Source organism: Balaenoptera acutorostrata, chromosome 3, assembly GCF_949987535.1.
Source record: "Balaenoptera acutorostrata chromosome 3, mBalAcu1.1, whole genome shotgun sequence".
NCBI lineage: Eukaryota > Metazoa > Chordata > Mammalia > Artiodactyla > Balaenopteridae > Balaenoptera > Balaenoptera acutorostrata.
This window is the reverse complement of record NC_080066.1, coordinates 69,716,968-69,739,398: the sequence shown is the minus strand read 5'-3', so window position 1 is coordinate 69,739,398 and position 22,431 is coordinate 69,716,968. Positions and strand designations below refer to the sequence as shown.

The 22,431-nt window shown below is 41.5% G+C and overlaps 1 protein-coding gene and 1 long non-coding RNA gene across 4 annotated transcripts in view; one reads left to right on the top strand and one right to left on the bottom strand.

Annotated features, from left to right (window-relative positions):
* MAP2K5 (mitogen-activated protein kinase kinase 5) overlaps nt 1-22,431 on the top strand; it is a 261,514-nt gene that overhangs the window by 215,525 nt on the left and 23,558 nt on the right. For all 3 annotated transcript variants that reach the window (XM_007166074.2, XM_007166073.3, XM_057542056.1), the window contains 2 exons: nt 6,732-6,793; nt 9,795-9,840. In XM_007166074.2, coding sequence (XP_007166136.1) covers nt 6,732-6,793; nt 9,795-9,840 — 108 coding nt within the window. The remainder of the gene's footprint in view (nt 1-6,731; nt 6,794-9,794; nt 9,841-22,431) is intronic.
* The window catches only part of LOC130707484 (uncharacterized), a 53,841-nt gene continuing 52,267 nt past the window's right edge, over nt 20,858-22,431 (bottom strand). The window contains exons 3-4 of the long non-coding RNA XR_009007378.1: nt 21,945-22,055; nt 20,858-21,521 (exon numbers count right to left, since the gene is read on the bottom strand). This is a non-coding gene — a long non-coding RNA (uncharacterized LOC130707484). The remainder of the gene's footprint in view (nt 21,522-21,944; nt 22,056-22,431) is intronic.

Sequence of the window (22,431 nt, the reverse complement as noted above, 5' to 3'; positions counted from 1 at the left end):
AAATTCGGGCCTTTTGCCCCTGATTCCAGGTCCATCTGAGACAAGTTAAATGAACAGCTACTGTTAGCCGGGACCCAGTGGTTAGAACTTCACACCAAAATGCCCACACATGTAATTTGTCACGTCTGGCAACCCAGAGCATGGGGTGACCCAGTGTGGAAATTGAATCATCTTTCACTTTCTCTGCTCAAGGCTTGATGTGGTGTGGGATGAGGAAGATGAGGGCTCTCTGGTCTCCAGCTGAAGAGGGTCAGAGACTTCCTTTTCTGATGACGTCCATCTGCAAGCCTTCCTAAACTCAAAGCCTCTTTCTCACCCCAGCGCTGTCCCTCATAGCACCCTGCAGATTAGGTCAGTTCCATCCGCACTGTGAAATCAAAAATACACTTAGGGTCAAAATACTGATTGTTTCCTGACAGGGTGACCATATTTTTAAGTAAACTAGGTGTTTTGAACAGGCGTTGACTGAATTTGTACAAGTCCGGTGTGGAATTTTGGTTTACTAATATCTTAACTGGGCTGAGTCATTCTCTGAGCATTTGTCTATCCATTCCCACCTTTCTCTCTCTGATGAGATGTGACTGCCTTTTTTCCCTGGCTACAGTCTACTCTAGCAAAAACTTACAGATGTGAACATTGAAGACCTTCAAAATATTAAAACTGAGCTCATTTCCCAGAATCTACCATTGCATTACACTTTGGATAGGTAGATTTTTGGGATTTCTTCTGTGGAGATCTTTAAAGGTGAGAGTCCAGTTTTTTTGTTTTTTGTGTCCTCCCCAAATAAATGAGGTTCCGTCCCCGGTCAAGAGCAGATTTGTCCTGTGGATTCTGCCAGTTGTCTCACAAAGATGCTATTTTAAGGCAGTGAACAGTGGAGGATCAAAAAACAATTTGGGATCTGATAAGGCAAAATGCTGTCCTGCCTGATGTGAAGCCACTGGAATCACAAACAACCTTCAATCCCAGCATTGCAGATAGATGTGGAGTGATCTAGGGGAGCTGTGCCAGTTAGTATGAACCCCAGTGTGTAGGACCAGAAATTGTTGGGCCAGGCCAAGGGAACATTAGGCTTGAATTAAAAGATTTATTTTTAAAATGTTAGACTATAACTCTCAGTACTGGTCAGACTGTAGGTGATTCTCTAATGTTAATTAACGTGTTGGCTTGATGGCTTGACACCAAGAAGTCTAGAAATAGGCTGTTAAAAACTGTTAAAAAGGATTGCCATGTTTCACTTAATTTGCCTGGTTTAATCTAACCACAGCACAGCTGACCTCAGAATTCACCAGTGTGGCCAACACCTTGAGACTTTTGAGAAGTTGTCCTTCTATCTTCTTTACGTTTTACTGCCAATACGTATAAAATCTTGGTTTGAAGGAATGTCTGTTTTGCACAAGAGAAGGGAACATGACACAGATTAAGATGTTCAAGGTCCCTTCACCCCCAGGTGCTCTCTGGAAGTGAGGAAGGAAGAAAGTGGGAGAGCAAAAACGGTATCTCACAGCCCTCCAGACTCTCACAATAAGTTTCTTCCCCATCACTCTTAGGGGTGCACATCTTATCCCTCTGAACAATGCACAAATTCTTCCAGGCTATGGATCAAGTATCAGTCATCCCACAATGCCAGCCCAGTGCCTTTGACATGGTAGATGGTCAAGAAAATTGTTGAATGAGTGAAGCAATAAATAAGTAATGAATGATTGTATCATTTTTATACAGCATTTTGTGTCTATGCCCTATCAGTGTCTGAATTAACCACCACATCATTGTCAGGTTCCATTGTCATATTTAATTATGAATTAAAGGCAAAAATTAAATCCTCAGGTATATTTGTAAAGCAAAGATCCCTCAACTTTTTTCCAGTTAAATAGTTATGCCAGGCTTCTCCATTATTCAAAGCAGAGCTCTGCTAAAAATCTAGACCTCATGAGTTTAAACAAAAATAGCTCCTTACCCTTTTACTTTTAAACTTCCTATTTTGACATCATTTTATTTTATTTATTTATTTATTTATTTATTTTTGGCTGTGTTGGGTGTTCGTTGCCGTGCGTGGGCTTTCTCTAGTTGCGGTGAGCGGGGGCTACTCTTTGTTGCGGTGCGTGGGCTTCTCATTGTCGTGGCTTTCTCTTGTTGTGGAGCACAGGCTCTAGGCACGCAGGCTTCACTAGTTGTGGCACGTGGGCTCAATAGTTGTGGCTCACGGGCTCTAGCGCTCAGGCTCAGTAGTTGTGGCACATGGGCTTAGTTGCTCCACAGCATGTGGGATCGTCCCAGGCCAGGGCTCGAACGTGTGTCCCCTGCATTGGTAGGCAGATTCTTAACCACTGTGCTACCAGGGAAGCCCTTGACATCATTTTAGATTCACATGCAGTTGTGAGAAATAATATGGAGAGATCCTATGTACCCTTCACCCAGTTTCCCCCAATGGTAACAGTTTATAAGTATAGTACAATATCACAACCAGGAAATTGACATGATACCATCCACTGAATTTATTCAGATTCTACCAGTTTTACATGCACTTTGTGTGTGTGTGCGTGCGTGTGTGCATGCTAGCATGTGCGTGAACATTAATGACATGGATTCTTTAAAGCCAAGAAACAACATGGTTTAAAAAAAAAAAACTATGCCTTTAAAATAATGATTCCCCTTTTAAGTAAGTCATTTCAAAAGCATTTTTCTCATTTATGTTTTCTTTATTTGGAGTATCCAACTTACTTGCCTGCTCTCAAGATCACAAAGTGTACTTTTTGGCACACTTACTCTGCAGGTGAACCAGCAGCAGTTGTGGTTGGAGTTGGACCTCCTTCTCCCCTCCCCCACCTCGTTGCAGGTACACACACACACATACACTCTCGGATTTTCTGCTGCTTACCTTTTTTTATGCTTGAGTACCTTGCTGACAAGTGCTAATAACAAAATACCCAGAGAGAGTCCAGTTGAAGTTAGCATACATTAAACATTCTGAACTTGTCCTTTTGCTCATAGATTGCACATAATTAATAATTAAACAGCTTCTGTTGTAATGGGTTGACCTTCCTGAACTGTTCATTATTCACAAGGCAAAGGCATCACTCAAACTTTCTTCTTGTCCTTCGCTGTTCTCTAGCGTGCTGCCTGCTTGTGTTCCAGTTGTTTAGCAGGAGGGGCTGACCAGGTAGTTCCCAAAGCCTCTGAGACTTGGAGACTGTCTTCTGTGGTGACCAGAATTGCTTACTGAAATGGCTGCAGCAGCTGTTTTTATATAACAGTTGCCTGCTCCATAACAGGATTCGGCCTGTTTCCCTTAGCAGGACGCTAAAGTTGATTCAGGAGCGGAATCTCAGGTCAAGGCTTTTGGTTAAGGTTGTGTCCACTGTTTCGTTCCATACCTCCATGCTTAGAAGTTCAACAGAAAAGTATCCCCCCAGAAGCCCTCAAGGTGAAGTATGGCTCCCAGGGTCTTAAGGAGAGTGACTTTTATTAACAATTTAGAGTCCATTTCAGCCAATACTGAGAATTGCTGGTGTAACTGCTTCTCTAATTTGTGTTTACATTTTTGAAATGTATTTTTTCTTCATCTTGCCTGAACCCGTGTTCCACAGAGAACATTTCTGATAAGTAGCAGCAGTGACTTTACCAGATCCTCCGAACCCCTGGGCATGGTTCTGTCTCGCTCTAACCCCGCAGTGACCGGCTACTTTCCCTCCCTGGGTGCCACGGCGATGCTGGAGTGGCTTTACTGCGAGCCTCCCTCCCTCCTTCACACAGGTTGGAATCAGATAACGAAATAGACAGGTTCTCGGAGATTTTTTACATCCTGATCTAAACTAACTTCTAATTTTACTTGCTTAAAAGTGAGAAAAGTATACTTAAAAATCCTCCAGCATGGGGAGTACTGTCAGGTCTGTTCGTTTGCCTTCTTTGGATTGTTGACAGCCTGCGTGCTTCTGTGGAGTTGGAGGCTCTCAGAGGACTCCCCCACCCCGTGTTTGCGTGTGGCATTCTGAACCCGCCCCCCACTAGTCAGTCTTCTGTGTCTCAGAAAATTCTCCTCTGAGATACACAGGAGACGTGGATATTAATGAAAAGAAATATCTGGCATTATGCTTGTGAGATTAGAATTTCCCCCCGCATCTTTGATGACTGATTCTTTCCAGGCACCACTGAGATGAGAATCCACTCTCTGTGGTTCTGCAAAGTCGACTTGGGCTGGCATTTTCACAAGTGAAATAAATTATTCATGGGTACCACCCAGGGTTCCTTAGTTTTATATTATGAGGAACTTAACAGGCTACAATATCAGGCCTTAAATAAAATTAACTACCCATGCAAAGATGTCACAGTTTCCTCATTTTGTTTCTCATCCACGTTAAAATGACATCTTCATCAAGTTGCCTAGTCTATAATTCATTAATTTACTCTTGGTATCATACTTTGAAATGAGGCCCACATTAGCATCACGTTTTATACCAGGATCTTTGTATAAAACCAGTCTAGAATTTTAACCATCTTGGTAAATATTCAGCCACATTAAGACAGTAAGCTTTTATTTTCCTAAACATTCATTTTAAAGCAGCTACTACTCAGACACTTCCAGCACTACAGCCTCCCAAAAAATTTCAGAAAGGAATGACGTAGAAAACTAACTACCTGATCAGAGTCCGTAATTTTTGTACCTCAGACTTTGAACTGTCTTTTTACTAATAGTGTTTGAGACAGTAAAATGTCATCTCTTGAACTGGGCCTTGTAGAATCTTGCAGGCTTGGTGATATATATGGCTTTCCTAAAACAGACTGGGCTGAAATTGATACCATGTTTTATTTTTGCTCTTCAAACTGATAGGACTTTTGTGACCATTTTATAGTACCTTTATCGAGAACTTGTCATGTTAACTGCGTGCCTTGTTTCTTTTGAGCAGACTATTTCATCGCCCCCCACCCTCTTTCACGTCCTCTCTATGTAATGCCTGCATGTAATCCTTTGAACTTGGCAAGATTTTATTTCACTCCCATTTTCCTTTGTTTTCCTTTCCTCTTGGAAGCCATTCTCTATTGATGAGAATTTTAAGTTTACAATTACTAACCTTCCCCTCTTCTGAACAAATAATGTCAATTCAGAGAGGACAGATATGCAAAAACTAAGAAACATTTGGTTCACATTCCTTTTTTTTTTTTAACTTTGGGATTTTTTTTTTTTTTGGCTCCTTTGACCCTCTCAGTTCCCTTTGATTTAATTGTATTTTCCGGTAGTTTCCAATTGTTTGATTTGGAAACAAAGCCTTAATAAGAGTTCTAGTTAATTTTCTGTCTTGTAATTACCGATCTCATTTTTCTGATAATTGGTCACAGCAATTATATGTATATTTACTAATCACATAGGAGGCTGTGCAGTTGTATCTATCTGCCACCATTGATAATGACACGCGTATTGCAGAGGTGCTTTTATCATCTTCTTTTTTCCACTACATCAAAGCTATTCCCTCTCGTTCTCAATAATGAATACATGCATGCATTTGACACAGTTGTGTGCTAGAGAAATTGTTTGGCTCCCACCAAATGCTGCATGCTCTGAGTTTCTTGCCTGCAGCGCTGGAAGGTTGTATGTAATGATATATTGCTCATCCAAATGGCCAAAGCACTCCAAAGCACAGTGAGATTAAAATAAGTCATTCCTTTGTTAATTTAAATAGGTGCATGTATCATACTTTGCAGGGCACTTTGTGTAGGGATGTCAGGGAGGAAAAAAGCCGCCGAAAGGTATTTTTAATAGCAAATGAGAATAGATGAGAATGGAGTCATTTGCAGCTGCCTACTTTATGTGGCTCTCTTGTTCCAACTGTAGGTCTAATGAGATGACTGTTAAAGTACTCTGCAGTGTAATTTCATTACATTCTGAGCCGTTACACTATAAACACAGTGGCGCTCTCTGTCATTCTTGAAAAAACTCCTAAATTCTTAAAGCCTTCCTTTGCAAATGGTAATGGGGTTTGCTCCCTGTGTTACATGGTAGTTGTCGTTTGTTGCTGTGTAGTTTTCTGCTCTCTTGAGTGACTGCCACCTCCACCCTAGTTCTGTTTGTGGGCAAGGTGGGCATATTTCATTGTGTCCTTAATTCACTGGCTTTCTCATATGATGAGTTTGCCTAGACTGGCAAATAGGCTGAAATTCCTTTTCAGGAAACGGTTTCCCCTATAAAAAGCTTTTCTATTAAAGTGGGGAAAAAAAAAACCCAAAAAACCAACTCTGACCCACATGATTCAGTTAGGGGCAAGCAGTTAAGAGCAGCTGTATCTACTAATAAATGTAAATAAAAAGGAAAGTGTAAATAGCAAACCCAGTAAAAGAAACAAAGGTCAACACAAGAATAATTTCACAGCTCTTTGTTAATTACAAGACCATTTGTGTGTTACTTAAATAATCATTAATTTCTCATTTACACTTTCCTACCTTCTTTCCTACCCTGTGGCTATCATTGTCCTTTTTTCACCTCCCTTCCCTCTTTGCTCTCTTGTTTCTCACCATGGTAAAATGTGTGTGGCTTTAAATTTGGCATTTTTACATAAACCTGTGGAAGAGAGTGTAGACTGTTTTTTTAATTGGATGAGGCCTTATTTTCCTTTCCACATGGTGGTGAATCCTTGTTATATATTCATCTTTATATGCTCCTTTGGGATTGGGGGTGGAGGGTATAAAGAAAGAAAAGGAATTGTTGTGACTTTTGGTGACTTGTTTTTCCTCCATCCCAGGATTCACCCGTCCTTCCGGTTGGAGAGTTCTCCGAGCCATTTGTACATTTCATCACTCAGTGGTGAGCCCGTTTGCAAACATGCCATGCCCTCAATGTAAATGATACATGCCATTAACTCTGCGGCTCTGTGAGACCTTATGGCTCTCCCTGCTTCCTTTTGGAGACGGGAGGGACTTCGGGGCCTTGGGCAGATGGGGCAGCAAAGCTGAAGAAATTGTTTAAATTATGTAAACGTTATTTACACAAAGGGTCATAAACGTACTTTAGAGGCTTTTTCCTGTTTTAATAAACTGCTGAGAATCAGGCTCCTTCTTTGAGCACAGGTACTGCTGCTATCCAATTTTTTTTTTAAGAAATACATAATTTTATAGCCCCTATTGAACAGACATATGAAGCTTATTTTTATTAATGTAACCTCAAGTTACCCATAAAAGTGTCTATCACTTAGTGGAAGCAGCATAGTTTATTAATTCATTGGATTTTCAGTAAATAACTTTTATCTTTGGTTATATTTTAGACACAATAGTGGTGTCCCATTTCAATGAATTTTGATGTTTGAGAGACTATGAAAACACAGTTCCACTAGGCCCACTTTAACCATTATAAGAACTGAGAGGAGCCACAGGATTTAGATCAAAGGGGCCCTTAGAGTCTCTAGGCAACCCCTTGTCATTTTACACCTGAGGAAACAGGCATTTTTCTGCCAAGGGTTCTTTTCCAGCCTTCTGCCTTTTTCCTTCCCATAGAATGAAGTTTTCTTTTATTACCCCTTTCACATTATCCACCTCTCCCCTATTCAGAAGGACCCATGTGGTCTTGGAAGGCCTAGTTGCTCCTCTGCCATCCTTCTGCCCTCTCCCTCACCCCAGCATGGAGAGAGAGAGAGAGAGAGAGAGAGAGAGAGAGATGGAAACTGGGGGCAGAGAGATGACCACCCCAAAGCAGGAGACAGGACTAACTAGCAACTGTTCTGGACATTCTGGAACTCCTTCATAAGTACCTTTACTTCTCTTTCCCTCCTTCAGTCAAAGTCCTTATTTCATCACCCCTTCAGAGTTGCGTCCACTAGTGGAAAATGAGCCCTTCATTCCTGTGGTGCCACAAAATGGTGCATTCAGGATTCCTTGCTAAACCGAAATGATTGTACGCTGGCCCCTCCCCCTCCCCCCCATGATCCATCTGATGATGCCGCTAAAGTGAAACCAAGAAATATTCCTTAATATAAACGTCAAGCTTTATCACCTTTTTGACTAAATGTAATATGTTACCTCTTAATAAAAATGTCTCATGTAGTTTATATTCCATAGGAGAATATGTGGGGAAGAGAATTTTAACCCCCAACTTCTAAAATTTTTATTAACACTATTTCTGTTTATTTAAAATACTTACATAATATTCCGTAGCTTGTAAAAACTGTTTTCACTCTGCAAACATTTTATTTCCAAAATATGCCATGTTGGAAAAAAGGGTACGTATTGGTTAAACACTAGAATCCTAAGCTCATTAATATTAGAGCCATTATCTAGAAATATGTATCAGTCTCTCTTAATTTCCTTTACATGAAATTCCTAGAAACAGAAGTACATGATGGGAATATCCCATTTTGAAATGCAGAAATTGAAAAATAGACCGTGCGACTCCCAAGCTGCCTGGAGCTCCAGGTTTTGGCATCACCCGCTCCGAGATGTTGGATTTGTGCCGTGACCACGGTGCTTATCCCACTATGTGGTCTGAGACCAACCTGGGGGTGGGGCCCTTTCTGAGCAGAGAGGGAGAAAAGCAGATAGGGCTTTGCCTGCCTTCTGTCCAAAAAATTAATCAGTTGTTATATAAAAGTTTTATGGAGACAGAGGGAGGGATAACCTGTGTTGAAATTTCCACAGATGTCAAGCCAAAACAGAAATGATAGTGGGTAATAGCCTTGTTTTCCCAAGAGATACAGCTACTTTGGCATGTCAGATTAAGACTGTTACCAACTCCACTGGCGAGACAGCTTGAATTACTTGCTAATGGATGCAGTATTTGAGAGGTGCATATGGTTATTTATAGGGAAGGCAAATGTCCGCGATGTCATTAATGGTTCATAACTACGGTTCTTGTTTACCAAATGATCATTAGATCTCTGTACTTAAAAAAAAAAAAATACTGTCAGTAAATGCAGAGATTGTATGAAGGGTTTTTTTTTTCTTGCTTGTTTGAGATTGCCTTATATAAAAAAAAGTGTCTGTGTGATTTTCCAAGTAATAGAAGCAGCAATCTCTTTTCATGACTTCATCCCACAGATACTCTGAGTTCAGTATAAATCGGCCATCAAGTAGGCAGCTTACCCACAGTTACCTCAGTCCCATGACTGGGTGCTTCATCACGTAGCTAAGTACATGCTATATAGCTACTAATTATGACTATTGCACATAAGATGAAATATTTTGCAGGAGGAATGTGATTCTTTAAGCAGCTTAGACAAACATAACTTTCCCACAGCTGTTTAATGAATTATCAACTTGCATGGTAGCCAAAATAAATGAAAGTTGAGATAATGTAATAACCCATTTGTAGTTTCGTAGCATTATCTAGATACCTGACCTCTTTTATATATTACTTGTCATTTGGAGTAATAATGAAGGAATGAGATGTTTTCTCATTTGACCTGATAGTCATGTTTCTTTTCTTATTGTCTTATCCCAGTTACCAAAAAAGAAGTATATTGTTCCCTAAATTTGTTTGAAGTGAATTGATAACTGAGTCAGGAAACGAACATTGCTGCTTTTTTTTTCACATTAGTTTCAGAAGTAGAATTAGGATAAATTTAAATTCATTCTTTATCTGTATTGCAAGAGTAACTCCCCCCAAAAAATCTTTGTGTTTTTGATTCATGAGGTTCCCCCAAAATCTGATTAATTGAAGGCCAAAATAAAAGAAAGGGAATACATGCTAATGATTTGGCCAAGAATTGAACATGATGAATTTTGAAAACATTCAAATTCCAGGAGAAATAGTCCATGGTGGAAATTATAGCACAAATTTACAAGTGATATAGATAATATGAATTTTTCTCTTACAGCATGAGAAAACAACCAAAAGAAAGGCCAGCACCTGAGGAACTGATGGTAAGTAGATTTTTTTAGTTACATTAGAATTCTCCAGTTACATATCTGTGCTTAACATTCTGTTAAAAGGACCAGAATGGGATTTAAAGCATCCACAGACTCAGCAAAGCCAATATTATTTACTTCATTTCAGTGGGTGCTTTTGAAGCTCACATCCTCAGATAGTAGTTTTCACTTCTTAAAAACCCATCACCAATTTGAAACTTAATGCAGAATTCTTTTCCTTTGCCTCACACTCAAGGGTCACAAGTTAATCTAGGTTACTCCTTGTCCTCATTTGCTATTACAGCCTCTCAGAATTCAGAGGATTGGTAACAGAGAAGATAGTCAGCATATTAAGTTTTTAGTACAGTCCTACAGGAAATTCTGAATGTGGCATGGAGTCCTCTTGGATTCATGTAGAATGAAATTAGATTGGCTGCAAAAGATCAAGTTAATGTGAATCTTTGGTCTTTCCTCAGAAAGAGACAACTACAAGGCTGCAAGTGCTGTGTTCTCAGCTCCAAGGCCGCTTTCTTTGATTGCAAATGACAGTTTTTAGTCAAGCAGGGAGAGGAACAGAGACGTTCCCTAACAATTCCCAAGTGGTCATTTATTTAGTGCAGATTGTTGATCTGACAACGCACAAGCTGTTAGAATAACGTTAGCATCAAGCATTAATAAATAATAATTATAGTCTACTCTTTCTAATGTTTTGCATACCATTCCCTGTCTTTACATTATTGCAATAAGGACAAATTCTGACTAGTTTTCTCTCATCACTTTAAATAATAATCATTTTAAAGATATCGGTTCAAAGGTTTGTAGCCTTTGTATTTCATCCTTATAAATGCTCTAAGCACCCAAACTTCTGTATAATACAGATTTCATCCCCAAATATAAAATAGCCGTATGTTTCCCTTTTATATCATAAGTGCTTTCCAGGAAGGTAGTTTTCTTCTTCATGTTACCCCTGGAGCAAAATCTCAGTTTTCAGGGTAGTTTCAAGTTAAAGTTCACCCCTAAAACCCCTGCAATTTATAACTGTGCAGGTTTCATGTGTAGAATAAACTGGTCTTTTTTTTTTTTTTTTTTGATTGGGGGGGATCTCTGATGGTTGGGAAATTCATGCAGTTAGTCACATTTGAGGAAACTTGGAACAGGTTCTAGAGATGGAGACCCATTTACCTTGTACATTATCATGCTATGGCTGGATAGCTCAGCTATTAAAACAAAGGAATAGGGTTTCATAAAACAGATATCTATTTGTAAATGCATGTTTCAATGCTGCAGTGAGTTGGCCACTTATAAATAAAACATCTGCAGATCGTACATACACTCATAAATGCATCCGGATGTATGTGTTGGTAGGGAACACGACTCCAGGGTGGCAAGTTGTAAAGATAAGGCTGAAGGGTGAGTCCTTTCAGTGCCTTGAAAGCAAGCATACGTGGCTGTCTGTGTGGGGAGAGAGATGAGGAATACGTATTTCGATATATCTGTTTACAACTATACACCCTGGTGTGTGCCGTCCCATATTTTTAATTAATAAATATCAATAAATCAATAAAATACAATGAAAAATTGTCACAGGAAGCACCATCCTATACTTAATTTAACATTATTTCTAGTACTGTTCACAGTTTGATTTAAATGAGTTTATTCCCCTAGGTATAGCAATAGTGAGGCACCCCCTGGCTTAGTACAGGCTCAGTGAGGGGGCAGGAAACAATGGAATGTGTATGAGGCTCCTGTGGTCACGGGGGTTGAGCCCTGCCCTCCTTTGGCCAAAATATTGGGCCCAGAAGGGGATAGGAAAGAAAGTGGGCTGTCCCTGGCTTGAGGAACCTGAGTCACATCCTAGGGACCCCCTTAAGAAACCAGTCTCTTTATTCCTTCCAGAATATTAATAGCTTTAATTTTTCCTTTTCCCTTTCCATCTACAACCTGTTTGGTGGTGCTCCCATCTGGAAGCTGAGAGCGTCCTCTGGAATGCATGAACTGTAGAGCCCATTTGTCACTGGGGTTGGGGGGGGCAGGGGGGCCTGCCTTTCACAAAAAGAGCAGTGTATCTCCCAAGCGTGGTGACTCCAGCCAGCAGGGTACCAACATGGTCTGCACAGCTTGGACCACATCAGCTGTGAGGCCTGCAGGATTGTTGAGGTTTCCCTATGTGCCTGCATTTTGCAAATCAAAGGGAGAGCATCAGAGGTGAAGTCGGGTGGAAATATTGAAAGTTACAGATTTGCCATCACGGAACTCTTACATGAACTTGGGTGTGACCCTGACCACCAGTGAACACAGCAAGTCCCAGCCTAAGTAAATCAGAATGCAGGGAGAGGTGTGCCCAAACACCCTCACCTCTGGTCCTGGGCCTTGCACTTAGCAGGCACTCAAGTGGTTTTTGTTGTTTTATTTGGTGGAGTCACCTTATACACCAGAATACCCAAGTCTTAAAAATCATAATCTTTGCAATTTTTGACCATATCATTCTTAAAGATGACATGTAAAACTCAAGTTTAGACGCTAGAGGCTATTAAAATCCCAATGTTAGAACTCATTTAGTTGTTTAGCTGTTTAATTCTCTCTGCTTTGCGTGGTTGTTCCTAAGATGGCTACAGTTTTTCTGTTCTAAGTGGAAATGTTTTAAAATTGGACCAAGAACTTCCCTTAATGCTCACATTTGGGGGAGGCCAGGGTCCACATGAACCGGTACCATTTTCTGGCACGTAGCCCTTAAGCTACATAAAGAATTAACTCAGAAGTCTCATCATCGGCATCCACATCATCTTGGGAGATCTCAGAACCAGGCAGACAACTGATTCAGTAGATATTTATAGACCATTATGTGCTAAGTCCTGTGCTAGACTCAGCAGAAGATGCAGGGTAAGCTTCACACATACAGTGTTGCAGGGGGTAGGGCAAGTGTACAAATAATTAGAATAAACTAAGTACTATAAAAGAATTGCAGAGTTCTGTGGGGATCCATATGGGGAAATGGGGAAAAGCTATATCGAGAAGGTAGCATTTGAAAAGGGCCTTTGGAGGATGGATTGAATTTTAATAGAGAGTTTGCAAGGGGTCATTCCAGGCAGAGGAAAGGATGGGCAAAGCATGAGTGTGTCGAGTCCCCAAACCTTTTCAGAGCAATGTGAAACCTCTAGTGCTTGCTGGAACAGAAATTCCATTGACATTGGCCTCATGGAGTCACAAACCCACAAAGGTAGAGTTCAAATAGGCAATATATCCACCACCAGCTGGGCAATCTGTTAAGAAATTCCACTTCTAATAGAAGGAACCCTAGTACCCAGGTCTGAAAACTTTGACTTGACATAGAAGCAGCACACCCACCCATAAGTACCTTTTTTCTTGAGTTAATTCTTTTGCGTGGACTCTATTCAGTTATAGGGAAGTCCTTCATCCTTGGGGAAGATCTGACCTTTCTCCAATTCTTTAAGAGTTATTGCATGCATCAGGAGTCAGCTTTAAACCCAGCAAAGGAAAACAAGCCACGCAGGCAGCCCAGGAGCATTTGGCATGCTGACACAGCAAGACAGATAGGAACCCCACATACACTCTTTCTGTTCCTGTGACGACGATTCCGTAATTAAAGAACCCACTTTTAAATCACTCTGATGTAAAGCACAGGAAAGACGTATATCAGTGCTGCCCCAGCTCTGTGACTGAAGACCATCAAACTTAGAAAAAAGTTTCCAGGCTGTAGAAACTCTGAGGAGGTGGCAGACGGTGTTCAGAGGCTTCAGACAACCAAGCAAACATGTCACAGCTTATGTGGGAAAAGGGCAGCTTCTGCCAGTCAGAAAGGATTGATGGGATTGCAGCAAGAGGGGAGAGGACGGTGATGCGAAGGCGGTAGGGGAAGTTTCCCAAAGTGTCAGTCATCAGATTGAGGGAAGCAAAAAAGTAAGAATCATACCCCTGCACTCAGGGACAGAGACAACCTGAGGTGAAGGCACAGAGATGGAGAGGTGCGTGGCTGGCTTGGCTATTCAAATTATATGTTTACATATTTTTAAGTAAAAGGGACAGGTGAGCAACCTTACTCTATAGACCATTTGCTTGTGTAAACCACAGAGAATTCCTTCTGCCGAATTAATCTTCCTTTCGGGTTCTGTTGTAACGAAGGTCAGGTGGATTTAGCAGGGAAGCTTTCTTTCCCTTGTCAGCAGCTCTCCAATCCCCCCCCACTTCTGTGTCTTCATCTGCAAAATGAAGGGGATGGACCAGATCAGCAATCCTTGACCTAGGGTCTGTGACTTCAGGAAGTCTGTCAGAGCCCCTGAAATTACATCCAAAATTGTCTATGTATGTGGGGATTTGCATTTTTTTAAAGAAGAATTCATGGCTGTCATCAGTTTTTCAAAGGGGACCGTGACCCTAAGTGATTGTTCTGCTCTCTCACTACCTTCCCACTCTGATAGTTAGAGCTCTGCAGCCAGGACAGGACAAGCCTCTGAGGAGGGAGGCATCATTTGGAGGGTGAAACGCTTGCTTGGGGGAAGGGAAGGAAAGGGAAGGGCCCTCCCTGTGGGACGCGGCAGGGCTTCTCACCAGCTCTCAGGCGGCCCTTTAACCTCTCAGCCTATCCTGAATGTGGACCTTGACTCAAGCAGCGAAGGTGTGGGCCATGGGCTCCTATGCAGTTACAATTTGGATTCAGAGCGCTGTAGATCCTTCTATGCATTTAGAGTGTTTCCAAAAGCTTTCCATGTCTAAGCTCTATTTAATGGAATCTATGCATAGTAAGTAATCAGGTCAGAAGAAGCAGCATCCCGGTTTGAGATCAATCGCTGGCTAATACTTTAGCTAGGCCACTTTATTATCTCATGCTGATCCGATTGCCATTCTCCTCCTCCTTTGTCCCATGCACTTTGACTGTGGTAAAAGTACGTATCACATACATATTAAAAACATATACCCATTCTATCTGTATGTAAATGCATGAGGCACAGCTGGATATTGCAGAGGAGTTTGATTTACTAATAGTTATTATCTGTTCTAGCTGTTCAGTGGCAGAGAGAATTTCAGAGAAACAAGCTGGCGCAGAAATTGTCTTTATGCTATAACTATACTGCTTTAGTAATTGTTGAAAAACATGGCTTTTCTCCTTAGGTTCTAATAATGCCTGTTATTTTGTGTATTTCCTTGTACATTCCAGAGCAGGGCGTCCTCGTTTAGCATTTCCTCAGCTTTGGTTTTCTCTCCAGGCGCCTGAGAAGAAACACAGAGTGCAGTTTGCAACTGAAATTTGACATTTTGCTTAGAAAGCAAGTAAATAGTGGGACTGGAAATACAAGAGAAGCAGGTGTGGATCTTGAGGGAGGGGTGTCAGTTATAATCAAAATAGTGCTTTTAGATTTTTTTTCCTTCGTCTAAATCCCAGCAGCTGCAAACTTGAAGGCATCTCATTTCTCAGAGAAGGCTTTATGTATTGAAGGTGGTATTGTTTGGGGGCTAATAAACACCAAACTGCTCCAGAAAAATCTGTTTAAACATTTAATTACTTGGAAAGAGATGTTAACTTGTTTAATTCCTCTAAATTAAATTGTCACTGGTAGCTTTTCTGCTTATCCAAACCTGATTGTAATTACATTTTCAGATAGATTGGTGGGTTGTTCTCTAAGTTAATCAAGGTATGTGATAAATTGGGCATCTGCATGGTCCCTTTTAAAATCGGAAGAACCACCACATTAGGATTTTTCTCTCCAGCACTCAAATTCCGGTGTGACTTCTGGGTTTAGACCAAACGGCTTTGTTCACCATTGTGGGACCCAACCCCACAAAATGCATGGGACGATTAAGGAGATGATTTTATTCAGGCACTTGCAATAGGGAGAATGTTTATTAGTGAGGAATGTCTCAAAGCAACTGGAGGGGGCCAAGGTTATAGAGGCAGGTAAACAAGGGAGTCATCCGGCAGTCTTACGGAAGTCATGAGGAAGGATGGAAAGGGGTCTTATCTCTGTGTGAGCAGGATGGTCCTTTGTAGCTAACAAGAGAGTAGGGAGATTCCTCACCTGTTACTCCTTTCTGGGAGTGCAGGGCTCAGATAAAGTTCAGCATTATCACCTCATTCTACTAAATGGATCAAAGATGAGTTCCGGTTTATTTTGATCCAGGGCTTACAGGTGTCCTAAGTACAAATATGAGGAAAGGCACATTTCCGCAGCCCCCTTGCATAGTGCTCACGGACCATGTGCTTGCAATCTAAGCTTTTTAAGATACTAATGATGGTTTATACCAAGGGGGGAGGAGGGTGGGTAGGATGAATTGGGAGATTGGGATTGACATATATACACTATTAATACTATGTATAAAATAGATAACTAACGAGAACCTACTGTATAGCACAGGGAACTCTACTCAGTGTTCTGTGGTGATTTAAATGGGAAGGAAATCCAAAAAAAGAGGGGATATATGTATACATATAGCTTATTCACTTTGCTGTACAGTAGAAACACAATATTGTAAAGCAACTATACTCCAATAGAAAGTTTTTTAAAATAAATAAATATCATATAAAATAAATTTTTAAAAAGATACTAATGATGGTTTAATAAGCAATTCTGAACTTGGTGGTAGTTTAGTACCTTTAGCTAGTTTGTTGCCTCATATGGAGCATGTTTTAAAATAGACTCTTAGGGCCAGACTTACGTGTGTGTCTGGCTTCCAGTTCTTGCAGACATCAGTTTTGCTTTTGGTTATTCATTTGGAGGCGCACATCAGCTTATTGGCCAAGGCACCCCAAATTTGCAGGGGGAAACCCTGGGTAGGATTGAAACTTCAACTAAATATTTTCTTCAAGCACAAAAGGCATCACAGAAGCCTGGGGGCCAGTTGACAACCATGTAATGATTTTTTTTTTTTTTTTCAAGTTCTAAAGGCCATTAAAATCATCTGTTTGTGTCTGCTTATAAATAGGAATCCACTAGTAAGAAGTTGATTTTAGCTTTTAATTGCACATAATTACAACGGCAGAATCACTGTCTGGATGCTTGAGATCACAATCAGACAGCTTTAATTTGAATTTTTGATGACACGTTAGCACTTCAGCAAGAACAGAGAGATTATAACCCCAGAAAACAAGCTTTGTTTTTCCATAGACGTGACTGCTTAATCTCTTCACGAGACTTTAGCAGATAAATACATGTGTGTTAAGTGTGTGTGTATTTATATACATGCACATAGCAAGAGAGATACAGATAGATAAAATCTGTCATTCCTTGATCATGGCGATCTGACAGTTTTAATTTCTCAGTTTAGGATAACTTTTTTCCTCCATCAGTCAAGTCAGATCTCTTAATACGGCGATGATTTGCCTGTTTAAGATTGCGGTTTTTTGAACTCCTGCCTGCAAGGCTTCTTTCTTGTTTTACTGGACTGACTGTCATCTTTCCAGCATCACATTTCAAGGCACAATAAGCTGCATAGACCACAGGAACGGTTTGGTTACCTTGGATGCCGTAAAGTGGATCAGTGGGGCGGCTTTTCAGTGTTCTGCCACATTCACAGCGGCTAAGCTGGCTCTTTAGAGTATGTTGTACATTCCTTCCTCCTTTGACGCTACTCAGCTCACAGGGAGTTTCTGTTATTTGGGTGATGGCCTCAGCTTAGGATTCTCTCCTCTCTGCTGTCCTTGAGCTTCTCCATCCTCCTCCCTGCAGCTTTCCCTACTCTTCCCCTTCACAGTGCTTGCTCCCTTCTCGGAAGCCCTCCCCCATTTATTGCCTCTAACTTGAAACAGCGATTAATTACATAAATTATATATTCATGGTAGATTCACAGATTGGTTCATACAGTATGGTGATTCCTAACTCGGGCAACTCATCAGAACCATCTGAGTGGGTTTAAAAAAAAAAAATGCCTGGATCTCAACCCAGATCAAAGAATCTCTGACATTTGGGCCAGGGAGCAGATACTGGGGGTTTTTGTTGTTTTTAAAAGCTCTCCAGGTGAAACTCACTGGTTTGATACCTTTTTTCTCCAACTAGATTGTAAGTGCCTTGAAGGAGGAGCATGATCTTTAATTCAGTTCCTAGCTTGGTCCTATGCTGCTGTCATTCAGGCAAGTTCTCTGTTCTGATTAAAAGAAGAGAAACCACTATCGATTATTCTTTGCATGTGCCATTTGTGTTCTAATCCGTTTCAGTAAAACACTGTACTAGACATAAAGACAAACAAGACATGTCCCTTGTTCTCCAGGAACTCAGAGTAAAGTTGAGGAAACTCACCCAAGAACAAGCCATCCCTGGACTCTGTGATATTCAGTATAAGTTAGGATGGCCATATTAGAACTACATGGTCTGATCAGAGGTTTTTGTTTGACTTCCTGCTATGAGAGGTCATGTGGGTAAAATCATTTGGCACCAAAATAATAGAATTTCTAGGACGTTGCAGTGTTTGCAGGGATACCATTCAAAGCTTTTAACAACCAGTATAGCCAGACCAGTCAGAACAGGCACTAGGGTTTGGCTGTACACCCTGGAAGTACTGGAAGAGCAAGAAAGTGTAAAGCAGGCCTTGCTCAGTGGCACCTGTGATCTTTGGCGTGTGTTCTGACCACTTGGGAATTCACCTTTGACAATTAAATCCAAATCAAGAGGTCATTAGAGAGTCAAGACTTAGAGGAGACCACCTGGGCAGCACCGTCTTTGCCGGGTTAGATTGATGGCAGAGGACCCCAAGGTCTTTATCAGCATATCAGATGTGGGCCACCCCGTGCCCCCCAGCTCTCGGGGATAATGGATTAGGTTGAAAAATCTGGAGACAGCCACTTGTGGGGGAAATACAAAAGGATCCTGAAGCCCAGTCTCTGTGATTTGGGAATCGCCGTTGAAAGCAGCCAACTTGTTTTCCTGTGAGTACACTCCAATAAATAGATGCAATTCTTATCAATAATTAATGAGTCTAACCAGGAATTTCAAGGGCTGGAAAAATATTAGAAGCCTCCTATTTACAGTTGTAACCAGCTGGATTTGTTTAATGGGTTGTTTGCTTTTTAATTTGTAGCAGTTTTGAGAGAGACCTTTGGGGACCGCGAGTCCGGTGGTTTCAGTGAGGCCTTTTGTAGATACACGGCTATTTGGGGGCCACATCTGCCTGCAGATAACTTGAGGTTCACTTGGCCGTTTAGAGACTGCAGAAAGGCAGTGGAGACATTTGGGCTTCTGTCCTCTATTCGATTTTCAAGATTAGAATTAAACATTAGGCCGTGGTCTACCGAGAGACATTTGCCAGAGTGTGGACTAGTTTCTTCCCAGTATCCTGGTTTACCATTTCTCTGTTCTCTTAATATAAATGGTCACTGATTCTGAAGTAGGAGAATAGGTACCATTCATTTATTCGTGCAAAGATTCCCTTGCTACAAATAAAAATGGAATTTTCAAATGTAACCCGATTAACTCTTAATTGTATACCAATAGCCTCTGTGTGTCTCAGCTCCCTCAGAAGGCTTCTGAATGGCCTGCATCTCTTTTTAAACTTGGGGTGGGGGGGTTCAATTAATAGCAGGACTTTCTAATTGTGGGATTGTTGTGGAGTTGACAAAAATTTGTATAAATAGGGTACATTTTTCCACTTAAGAGGGCTGTGCTGAGACATTTTTAATTGGATTTTCATGGTGATTGACAGCATTTGATTATGACAGTAACTTTATTTGGCTGGACTGCTTTAGCCTCTTGTTCAGATTTTTCCATCAAAGCTCTTTTTTATCCTCTGAATCCCCAGCGGAGCAGCAGTCATTGTAGAAGAGCCTTTTAGCACCTTTGTTGTAGCCATCCCTGGTGATGATTGGGCCCAGCTGGTAGTAGATAAGAAAATGTTCCTTTCACAAAGAGGCTGTGTCTCCGCCTCTGCGGTTTCAATAATTTTAAGAGCCCCCCCAAAACCTGTTGAGGATTAGAAGTAGCTTTAGATGTGAAATGAGTGTTAAGTATTAGTAATCGGGAGATTAGGGCCCCAGGGACAATGAGAGATAAACAACTGCAATTAAGGCAAATCTGCCGATGTAAACAAAATTTAGCAGAAACAGATGCCCTAACCATTTTAGGGGATTGATTTGAGGGCACCAAGGAATCGATTTTTGTCTTGTTTACACTTTGAAACCCCTGTGATATACTGGAAGGCTAAATATTTCATACAGCCTGATTTTAGTTAATTTTTTTTTCAGCGCCTCACAGTAGGTGCCTCTCTTCTCGCAGTGACCAGGCCTGAGTTTATTCAGCATTCACAGGGAGCAGCTAATTGTCTATGAAGGGCCCCCATGTTTAAATGGGCTTGACAGGAATTTAAATTTTGTTTCAATCAACCCCTGTGCTCACAGCCTGCTCCAGTTTCTAATTTTTAAATTAAACATGATTTTTTTTTTTTTTTTAAGCCACAGGCTTGCCTCTGCAATACTCTCGCTCTAACTCTGGGGAAGGCAAATCGGCAACCCTGGAATGCTGGCTTTTGCAGGGCCTGAGGCACCAGCTCCAGGGCTGGAAAATTCTTTCTCCAAAACGAGCTTTTCCTTCCCCTGTCGGGGAGGTCAGCAGAGCTTTGGCTGGGCAGCTCAGCTTCCTGCCTTCAGAAATGGCCCCCTTTCCAGCTCTCCTGTGCAGGCAGCAGTGCGCATCATCTGGAAAGTGGGTTAAGTACCAAAGGAAGGCGTAAGGCTAGCTTTTCGGGGGCCGGCTGAATTGTAACCCATTGCGCATCTAGTGCAGATTTGTATTTCAGCAGCCTTTTCTGCCCTTGTGCGACAGGGAGACAGTGTCAGACCTGTGCGTCTCAGTACGCACTCACCGTTTTTCTTTGCTGAGTATCTGCTCTGGGTAGAGCATCCAGCCTGATGCCGAGGAAGCAGTCAGCCCTGAGTCCTGCCCTCAACCAGCTTACAGTCTAGCAAGGAAGATGAGGATATGAACAGCCAAGCACAGGATAGATTGTTAGAGTCGCCAAAGGCCCTCCCCCACCTGCTCCGGCCCGCCTTTGCCTGCCCCTCCACCTCATGGCACTCCTGTACACGCAGCCTGCACTCTAACAGTCCCCTAATGCATGAGCCTCACGTGGTCACGTCTTTGCTTGTGCTGTTTCTTCGGCAAGAATGCCCTTTCCTCACGTCCACGTGGTGAACTCCTACTCAGCCTCCAAGACTCAACTGGCACAGCCTCTGTGAAGCTTTCTCCGGCCTGCTTCAGTAAGGTTGCTGGCTTTCTGTTGTATGTCACCCTTCTTTCTGGCAAGTACCTGTATCAGTGCACTTTTCACACTTTGTGGTGGTAACTTAACAGCCCATAAACAAGAGGAAGAGATCATGTCTTCTTTATTTTGTATCCTCAGCATCTAGCCCAATCCCTAGCCCCGAGTTGAACGCTCAATAAATAGTTACGAATTGAAATGATATGAATTTAACAGGTACAGTGAGTTCTGGGGAAGGCAAGATTTCTTCCAGCCATGAGTATCTGGGGAGGCTTTGTGAATGGGGTGACAAATGAGCCAGACCTTGCAGGACATTGGGGTATTTATGTGAGTGTATTACTTTCTGCACACATGTGAAACACAGCTTAGATCCAATATCCGTACTGGTCAGAATCCGTACTACACCTTATTTCCTCTGAAATTACTTGAAAGAAATTGGAGCAACAATTGTGTACAACTTGGGGCTGCAGATAAATTCAGAAAGGCTTCTGATTTTTAACCTTAAAGAAAGAAAAGATTTATTTTAGAGAGAGAAATTAAGCTAAACAGATAACATTTTTAAAAACATGCGTTTACAGAGTTCTTTCATATACACTATCTCATCTGACCTTCACACAAACACTGTAAAGATTATTCTTATTCCCATTTTACTGATGCATTAAACTGGGGCTCAGAGAGGTTAATTGACTTGCCTGGAGTGACACAGCCAGGAAGAATACAGGACTGTTCTGTACTACATCAAAGCTAATATCTATTGATGCATAGTGGACAGGGGGTTGTTACTGTGGTTGTGGGAATTTCAGCTAAGTCAGGCCATTTCTAGAAATCCAAAACAAAACTAATACAAACGCCCCACAAAGAAATGTGTAGAATTTCAGCAGTTTGTGCTTGTGAGACCAAAAATGCCCTTCTAGAATGCTTACTCAACTCACTCCTTGTAGTCCCCTCCTCCTTGGCCTCGTCCGGAATCTGCAGGGCTGTGGTCGAATCAGAGAGCTTGTATCTGGACACAGCAGCCGGGGCCTGGCTGAGGCCTGAACCTCAGTGCAAACAAACCAAATAGGAAGAGAGAAAGTAATCACCAGCAGTTTGCACCTGTCTGTTAGTTGGTACTCTGAAGGGAAGCTGTGAAAATTTGTGAGCTATTACTGCTTTTTGGTTTTGTTAACCTGTAGCAAAAACTGAAGGTGTAGTACGTTCTGCAATTTATCTGGCCACAAAACCTTCTCTCATTTTTAGTTCTACCATCGCGATTATAGAAGTGAGTGGCTTCTAAGAGATATTACTCTTTGAGTTTGGGAGAAATTTCTTTTAACTCAGCAAACCTTACTGAGCACATTCTATATGCAGAATGTATTGCTAGGTGCTATAGTTCAGTGCTACTCAAATATGGACAGTGGGGGCTTCCCT